At 41.4% G+C, this 9671-nt stretch overlaps 1 protein-coding gene across 2 annotated transcripts in view; it reads left to right on the forward strand.

Moving 5' to 3' along the window:
- The window catches only part of GDAP1 (ganglioside induced differentiation associated protein 1), a 31096-nt gene extending 25426 nt beyond the window's left edge, over nucleotides 1–5670 (forward strand). For both annotated transcript variants that reach the window (XM_017812451.1, XM_017812450.1), the window contains exon 6: nucleotides 3927–5670. In XM_017812451.1, coding sequence (XP_017667940.1) covers nucleotides 3927–4309 — 383 coding nt within the window. In that variant the 3' untranslated portion in view covers nucleotides 4310–5670. The remainder of the gene's footprint in view (nucleotides 1–3926) is intronic.
- The last annotated feature ends 4001 nt before the right edge of the window (nucleotides 5671–9671 follow it).

Genomic DNA, 9671 nt, shown 5'->3' on the forward strand with positions numbered 1-9671 from the left:
CCTCCAGACTAAACAACCACAACTCCCTCAGTTGCTCCTCATAAGAATTGTGCTCCGGAGCCTTCACCAGCTTCATTGCCCTTCTCTGGACTTGCTCTAGCACCTCAATGTCGTTCTTGTAGTGAGAGGCCCAGAACTGAACACAGTACTCAAGATGCAGCCTCACAAGTGCCAAGTGCAGCAGGACAATGGCTTCACTAGTCCTGTTCTGGATACAGGCCAAGATACAGGTGGCCTTCTTGGCCACCTAGGCACGCTGCTGGCTCATGGTCAGCCATGAACACCAAGGCCATTTCTGCTGAGCAGCTCTCATGCCACTCTGCCCCAAGCCTGAAGCATTGCATGAGGTTGTTGCGACCCAAGTGCAGGACCCAGTACTTGGACTTGTTGAATATCATGCAGTTGTCCTCAGCCCATCAATTCAGCTTGTCCTGATCCCTCTGTAGAGCCTTCCTACCCTCCAGCAGATCAACACTGCTGCCTAACTTGGTGTCGTCTGCAAACTGACTCAAGGTGCACTGGATCCCCTCATCCAGGTCACTGATGAAGATGTTAAACAGAACCAGCCCCAATACTGAGCCCTGGAGAACACCACTTGTGAGCAGATGCTGTCTGGATATAACTCCATTCACCTCCATTCTCTGAGCCTGGACATCCAGCCAGTTTTCACTCAATGAAGAGTGCACCCATCCAAACCATGAGCAGACAGTTTCTCCAGGAGAATACTGTGGGAGTGTCAAAGGCTTTACTGACTTCTAGGTAGACTACAACCACAGCCTTTTCCTCATCCACTGTGTGGGTCACATTGTCATAGAAGGAGATCAGGTTAGTCAAACCTTACAAAAGGACCTGCCTTTTGTAAACCCATGCTGGCTGGGCCTGTTCCCTTGATTGTCCTGCAAATGCCATGTAATGGCACTCAGGATGATCTGCTCCATGACCTTCCCTAGTACCAAGGACAGGATGATAGGTCTGTAGTTTCCTAGATCCTCCTTCTGACCCTTCTTGTAGATGAAGGCTCACTAATTTCCAGTCAACTGGGACTTCTCTGGTTAACCAGAACTGCTGGTAAAAGATTGAAAGTGGTTTGACAAGCTTTTGCCAGCTCCCTTCTTACTCTTGGGCACATCCCATCTGGGCCCATAGACTCATGGGTGTCTAACTGGCATAACAGGTCACTAACCATTTGCTCCTGGATTTAGGGGCTTCACTTAGCTTCCCGTCACTAACTTCCAGTTCTGGGAACAACTTGTTTTGTATTGAAGGCTGAGGCAAAGAAGGCATTAAGTACCTCAGCCTTTTCGTCATCCCCTGACACTGTTTTCCCCTGCATTGAGCAAAGGATGGAGACTCTCCTTAGCCCTCCTTTTGCTGCCAATGTATTTACAGAAACTGCTTTTGTTGTCTTTAACTGCAGCATCCAAATAAAGTTCTAGTTTGGCTTTCCTTATAATTTTCTTGTGCATAACCTCACAACATCCTTGTAGTTACCTCCCTCCTTGCAGAGGTGATACATGATCTTTGTTACCCTGAGTTCCAGCCTAAGTTCCTTGTTTAACTAAGCCAGTCTTTTTCCCTGCCAGCATAGGGGGACAGCCTGTTCCTGTACCCTTAAGATTTCCTCCTTAAAGCATGTCCATCCTTCCTGGGCTGCTTTGCCCTTCAGGACTGACTTGCAAAGGACTCTGTCAGTTAATCTCCTAAATAGGCCAAAGTCTGCCCGCCAGAAGTCCAAGATGGCAGTTCTGCTGGCACCTCTCCTTACTTCACTCAAAACTGAAAACTCTTGTCATTTTGTGGTCGCCATGCCCAAGACAGCCACTGACCACATCACCCATGAGTCCTTCTCTGTTCACAAACAACAGGGCACCACCCTGGAAGGCTCACCTACCAGTTGAGAGCAAGTTCTCTTCCACACACCCCGAGCACCTCCTGGACTACCTTCTCTCTGCTGTGTTGTATTTCCAGCAGACATCTGGCAAGCTGAAGTCCCCTATGTGTACAGGGGTTGGAAATTGAGACTTCTGCCAGCCTCCTGCAGAATGCCTCTTCTGCCATTTCATCATGGCTGGCAGGTCTGTAACATATTCCTACCAGGACTTCTGCCCTGATGACCTTCCCCTGGATCTTTGCCCATAGGCCTCATCCTTGTCATCATCCTAAATTCTGTTTGAATGGGATTAGTCTTCTGCTTATTCAGAGCCTGGTTCAACTCCCAGTGGTACTAATAGGAGTCCTTCCTCTGACTTCACTGGGAACTGCATGAAGCATCAGTCAATATCAACTACATCTGCTCAAATCAATAACTTTTTGCATTTAGTCCTGTGAAGAGCTGTTGTAATAATTACTGGTTACTATCACAACCATAGGTTTGAACCAGTGATTGAAAATCTAGGTTAAATTTTCTACTGACTCAACAGTGGAAGAGTCACAGAAAATATTTTTACTCATAAAGGATTTTGTTCAGCAAACTACATCTGTCGCCATTGCCAACAGCCCCTTGCTTTCTCTGCTAAGTAACCTTTCCAAGGACTCAACTGCTACAATTTTGATGACCTTATGAAAACTGCCAGGATCACAGGATTTTGTAAAACATGAGGCTGTTGCCTGCCTCTTGGAATTTTGTCTGAGGTATTCCCACTTTTGAGCTTTGTGATCAGTGCTTCTCCAGGTCCTGGTCAAACTTGTAGCTTCTGCTTCTCTTGCTACTACTCGAATCTCTCACTGAATTACTGCTGCTGCCACTGCAGGTATCTTTCATGAAGGATAGCTTCTTTGGTCTTCCTTTCTATCTTCTTGCTTACTTAATGGACTAGATGAATCCCCAGGTATGCTTTCATCAACCTAGGATACCCTTGTTCTCTAGAGAGGCCTTTCTTCCAGACCTGTTTGACTGGTCAAAATGGACTGGTACCAGCCATGTGCCAAACTGTTGCTTTCCTCTGGTGGCAAATGTGTTGGAAAGGAGATTGCTAAATTTTTCTGTTTCCAGAGAGGTGCTGCTGAATGTTTGTGCCAGCATTTTTGCATGCCTGTTGTGTGGGAAGAACTGCGAAAGGATACAAATGAGAAGGGAACAGCATAGTCCTATTTGAGAACTAGGCTAGAGCAGAATACTCATGCTGACAGCTATGGTAACTATTAGTTTTCATATCCTGGGTTTCGAAAGCTCTCAGTGTAGTCAATTCAGGTCAGCCCTTTCACGTGGTGGTCGTTCAGATCACTGACACTGCTCTGAGCCATCCCAGGAAGATTCATCTCTTTCCTTCAACTGTAGAGGGAACCTGGGGTCTCTATCTGTGCTCATGACTAGTGGTGGGCAGTGTGAATATCTGTCACTTCTTAACATCTCATCGTAAAAACCCCATGGTCACAAAAGAAGGAGAGGTAGACAAGCTCTGTCTTCTCACTAAACTGGTGTGTTTGGTGCAGATCAGTCATCTGATCTGTTTGGTTTTGACTTGAAAGCCTACAGCAATTTAGCTGGACTTAGTTCTTGAGTGAATGCCATAGAGCTGAGTGACATAGGCAAGATGATAAATTCTTCAGACAAGTGGTAGCTTTTCACTAAAATTTAAACTGCCTTCCTCCTTTCCAGTCCTGTTTAATTTAATCCAGATTTGAGAAATGTAGTTGAGGAAAATAACTGTTTACTGTGAGCTTTAATTTATGAACCTGGAATGTCACTCTTTTTTTCCTTAACAAATGTAGTCCCAGCTGCTGAGCCTAAGACTACAATATTGTGCAAAGAATGGACAGGGATTACTAAAATGTTCATCGATTAAAGTCATATCTTAGCTGAAGTGTTGGTGGTGTTTATTAGATGGAATATGAAATAGCACTAAACTAAATATTAGTGCATGGAAGCTTCCATGTGTGCTTGTATTCCATTAGCTCCTAATTCTTTATGTTTTATCTCTGCTTAGAAGATGGAAATCAGCCTTGGCTCTGTGGTGATTTCTTCAGTCTGGCAGATGTATCACTTGCCGTCACATTACATCGCCTGAAGTTTCTGGGATTAGCAAGAAGAAACTGGGGAAATGGAAAGCGGCCCAACTTGGAAGCCTATTATGAGCGTGTTGTGAAGAGAAAAGCATTTTACAAAGTTTTGGGACACGTCAACAATATATTAATCTCAGCTGTTCTGCCAACGGCATTCCGCGTGGCCAAGAAAAGGGCTCCGAGGGTTCTTGGCACCACCCTGCTGGTCAGCCTCCTGGCGGGAATGGGTTATCTTGCTTTCCTGTGTCTTCGGAAGAGGTTTGCCAACATGATGTTACCGATTAGAACCAGGCAAAATTATTTTTAGACCTGTCTGTCCCTGGTGGTGAGTGGAAGGCATCTCTCCACCCCAGGAAAATATCCCCAGTAAAATATAAACATAGATGAAAGATTATGTCTGTGAATTAGAACATTTTCACACACTAATCATCTCCTGCAGTTGTATAATTGGGTTGGTAATGCTGAGATATTTTTCAAAAATGTATGTTGAGGGGGCAACAAAGGAAAGAAGAGACTTTCTTTTCAGCCAAGGACCTGTAACTGTGACAGTGCTTTATTGAAGTGGTTATCGTCTCCTTTACCCAGTAGCTGACCTAATTATAATGCTTTAATTTAATAGATATGCAGCAATGTGATAGCTTTTCACTGTAGGTGAAATGCGTTATTGTGCAGAAACCAGCATTGTTAAAATACTGAAAATAGCTCTTTAAATGCTCAGAGTAGAATTTAAGTGGACCATCGGCTCTGTGCCTGTTGTGTACAGGGGCTAGTTTCTCTTTACTGATTAATGTCTATTGATTTGCCGTTGGACCTTTAGGATGTGTTCAAAAGTAATCTTGTGAAGCCACTTTTGTCACTGTATGTTCATGCAGCAGTACAAGAAAAGACTTAAGACAGGTAAGAACATCAGTGAGTTGTGGGCCACATGAGTGAAATTCTCCAGAGGCATCACTGGGCAACAGGTACTGGACTTTTGCTGAAATACAAGCGGGAGTGAAAAACCCGACACTTGTCTTTCAAAAGCCTTTTGGGCTTAGCTGCAAACTCTGGCAGAATCAAATCAAATCAAACTATCTTGGTGCACGCTTGCTGCTTTCATTGGGGTGGCTTGATATAATTGCCTCCGTAAGAGTGTTCTTTTTTCACTCTGAGCACTGGGTATTTTTTGCACACTTCTTGTCTACATTAAGATTTGCATGTGCCTCTATGAAATGCTTGCCCCCAACGTGCCACAGCCGGCTAGAAAATGTATGCACAACAATGCATTTTGTAAAAGTAATTTGAAATAGTTCACTATCAGTCTAGTTAGGTAGCCTAGATTGAAGGTGAAGCTGTAATTTAGCAATCTGTTTACTTATGGAGAGGTGTCATGTTGGTGGTAAATGAAAAATATAGGTCAGTTTGAAGACAGATGATTTTTACTGCAGACTTTTTTGCAAAACTGCACTCTTGTAGCATGTAGGAAAGGTGTAGAAAAACATTTTGATTACTTCCCACTGCTCAGCAGATGCTGTGAATTTTATTAGTTTTGAACTGAGCTCCTGTTTCAATGAGAAATTTACATTTACCTGAAAATAGACTTTGAACCATGACAAAGAAAGCAGTTGGGAAGGGCTGAAAATTTTCATGACAATTTAGTAAGATTTTTGTGTTCTGGATGAATGTCTGAAAGTCACAGTAAAATTAAGTATATATGACTTAGCTTTCTTTAGAATTAATTTATATTTTATTTTTTCCTTTTCCTCTTTTTTTTTTTTTAATGTGTTAATTGCAGATAAGAACACTTATATTGCTGGCTTAGTTCACACTAGCAGACCTGTGCGCTGTGATACAGGCTAATTACTGAGGAAACCGTTTTACTTCTCCCCAAACCTCAGTGATTTCTGCACTTCAGCTCGTGCTTGTTTCCTGCCGGGAGGTGCAGGTGCTGTTGGAAGGAGTGAAGTGACCACCAGATGTCAGTGGTCCTCCAGGGCTCTGCTCCGGCGCCTCTGAGGCAGGAAAGCACTAGTTTTCACAAACAAAAAGTTTGTGATCTCAGCATAAGAGGGATGTGAGCACTCCCATCAGACTAGCAGTTTCTCAAGAGCTCTTGAAAGAACTGCTCTGGTCTACCACAGGTTGGTTCTCTGATACCTGTCACTTACGGTTGTGTAGCTTCTACTCTGGATAAATAAGAGGCTGAAGTTGAAATAATATTTCACCTGAAAATGAATGTTACCGAACAACAATTAAACGTGTCATCTGCAGGAATGAACGAGTAAAACTTTCACAGCAGAAAAGTTGGGATTCCTGGTTTGATTCATGTCTGTTAGTTCAAATGTTTCATATGCCACTTATTTTCACTGCCCTGAAGTACTCCGTACAACACTGTTTTCTGTACAGGTGGCAGCAAAAGGCTTATCCATGATTAAATTCCTCAAAATAGGATGAGATTTAGAAGCACATATGCTGTATTTGGCTCTTTGTGCAGGATAGCTTTTGTGCTTGTAAAGTTTCTTTTCAGGCTGGCTTATTTTGTTTGCTCTGGTAGCTCTGTATACTCTTTCAGTTGGATACACAAGCAGTCTTCTGGTTTTCATTTCCTATTTGCTCTCATATCATGCATCAGGTATATTTCATATCTTTATGTGGGACCTGCACAATAAACAGATTCTAAGACCACTTTCTAGACTGGCTTATGTCTTCTGTGTCAGTAAAACAAAGCACATTCAAGGATCACACAGTACTGCTGTGAGGAGTCTGATGCTATTCAAGGAGAGAAGCCTCCGAACACCTTTTAAACCGGCTTAATGGTTTACATGCAGCTTGCCTTGCATGTATATGGAAACAGCAGTTGAAATGATGTTTTCTTTGTTTATCTGAGCTGTATATGCATGAGGTTCAACAGAAGCCATTAATAAAGTAAAAAAATAAAAATATAAAAGTAATTAAGGAGGGCAAGCAGTGTTGTGCTCTTAATTAATCCATTAAAAAAAAATACAATGCCAGTTCCCTTCTGATTGTGTCCCTGACTCATTGTTGAGCTACAGCAGCTGAAGGTCCTTTTTATAAGGTGCATGAGAAGCACATAATCTGTGTTCACACTGACATTATCCGTGATGAGACCAGATGGTGTAACCCAACCAGTGTTTGTGTGGCCATAAACTAAAAAAAAAAAGCTTTCTTTTTTTTTTCCTTGCAATGTAGCAGTCTGCATTGGACTCACTTCTTGTTAAGCAGAGGAATAAACAACAGTACTTGAGGCTTGCATGCATTTCCTCTCAGTATTTTGAAAGTCCAGAAAACTGCTAGAATCAGGTAGACAGCTGATAGGGCTTGAGTTTGAGGAGATTATGACACCTGGACCAATTTAAAAGTAGCCTTGATCAGAAGTGTGCACAGAGCTGTTACTGTGAAAAGCTTGTGTGTAAACACACAAGAAGAGCAAGAGTGAGTGGGAAGGTAAATACAGCAAGTATAAATTCCTTGTCTAGATTTGCAAAGCCATACATCCACTTTTACGTGTCATTTTTAAAGGCATTTTTTACTTAAGTCTTAATTTTATGGGAGCAAGGAGCTACTAAGGTTTAGGGACCAGATTATCATGCCCTAATTTGTGAGGAATAGAGATAGCAGTAGATGGAAAGTAGGTGAAAAGTTGTGGGTCTAGCTAGCTGGAGCACACTGTGCTCTGCAATAATGTGTATGACAGATTTGCTGAGGCCTGTTTATTAACTTTATCTCTCCCTTTAGCTGATGTTAGACAAAGAGGTGTAAGGTTGTGCTTAGGCAATTTATAAGATGTGCTGAAGAAGTCAAAAGCGTGAAGAAAAATCCCAAACAAAATATATTGGGTTTTGTTCCCTCCTTTCTTTATAAAGAAATTTTTAATTTTGGTGCAGTACCAAGTCATAAAGTCAGGCACTCAAAACTCAGGAAATTCCAGAAGCCAGAGTTCTTACAATACTGTTAACTCATTCTACTACTAACTCACTCATGTGGCACTTCAATAGCCTTTTTATTTCTGTTTTTCTTTCTAAATTACAATCATGGTGCTTTATTTAATGTGAAGTTAAAAATGTTGCACCATAAAATAGTTAAGCTGTAGAGGAGGCCGCTGGTTGTTTCCCCTGCTGGCTGAGGCATTCACCTTACAGAAATTGAAGTCCTTCTCCCCCACTTTGTATTGAAATAGGTAAAATTCAGAAGTGGAGACAAAAACTCCTCCCTTGTAAATATGTGCCCTATGCAGTAGGTTGCAGAGTCAGGTTTCCTTTTTCTCAGCACGAAACATTTTTGTCTTTGCAGAAATCAGAGGCCATTTTTTTGACAAAAAGTAGTGTGAACATGTGGAAGGCTGAGACTGCCCGTCATTCAGAAACTTGATGGAGACCAGGGCCTGCCACACAGTTTCCTCTACTATGTTTAAAGCCAGCAGTTAGTAAATGCTGAGCTCTTGGTAAGAATGTCTTTGGGTACATAACACAGGTTTGGTGAAAGGGAAGGAATTCTGTATAAATAAATCAGAGAAGAAACTGTCCAGAGAAGCTTCATCACTATTTCTTCTGGTCTAGCTCTTCGTGGCTTTTCTGTGGATGGAGAGAGGCTTTTGGGTTGCTATTTCACAGGACATATTTGTTATATCTCACTTCAACTATTTAACTGAAATCAATGGAGGGGAGAATATCTGTCTTTGTCAAATACATGATGAAGCCAGCTTCCTAATACAGATATTTAAGTTGGACCCCTGTTCAGAAAGGTATTGTGAAAGCATGTGTTTCGAACTGTGTAACTCTACTCAAACACCTTGTCACAAGCGTAGACACCAAATGAGAAAAATTCAAACTAGAGGTCTGGATTGCACCCCAGAGCCAGAGGCAGTAAAAATAGAAAGACCTATTGTTTGAATTTTTAGGTCTTTGAATAGAAAGAGTTCCAGAGACAAAGATCTCACAGGGAGTCTGTACCAGACGCTTTTTGTCCAAATCTTGCGCCTTAAGAATTTTGCACACTTCCATTGTGCTGAATTACAGACAGCTCTAAAACACAGAGGTAGAATCCAATAGAAGTTACGGAGGAAACAAAATTGGCCAATGTTGCAGTAATGGAGGTATCCAGATTTCAGTTTCTAATAGAGAGCCAGATTCAGATCTGGTATGAGTCATTGTTACAAAAAATGTAGTTGTGCATCTACTTATGTTGGATCTGAATTTGATTTTAAAGTCATTATGCCATGAATCACATTTTACGACTTTGCCTTGACAAGTTTTGTTTTGATCAACCTATTTGTTACGGAGACAATGAAAGCTGCACAATACCTTTCTGAAACAAAGGATATATGCAGAACTTGAACTTTTAAAAACTGTTTAAGCTTTTAATATGGGCAGCACATACTGAATCAAAAATTATGGAATATGGAGTTATTTTTGGAATAAAGAATTCTTTTAAAATAAGTCCAAGAATGTATGTTTAGGACTTATCCCAGAACAGCATCATAAATTTTTTATTTCTTGGATTTGAAAGAGAACCAAAAAGCTATAGCTGACTTCATTTTTCTGTTGTTAACAGCAAACTGTAACTGCAATACAAGGAAGCTCCAGCAGATAAAAAGATAGCAGATTTCTCTTTTATGTATATATTTATTAACAGAAAATAACTGTGCTTAGTTAATTTTCTTAGGTAAATCA

The sequence above is a fragment of the Lepidothrix coronata genome, unplaced genomic scaffold, assembly GCF_001604755.1.
Source record: "Lepidothrix coronata isolate B3197 unplaced genomic scaffold, Lepidothrix_coronata-1.0 Scaffold36, whole genome shotgun sequence".
NCBI classification, from domain to species: domain Eukaryota; kingdom Metazoa; phylum Chordata; class Aves; order Passeriformes; family Pipridae; genus Lepidothrix; species Lepidothrix coronata.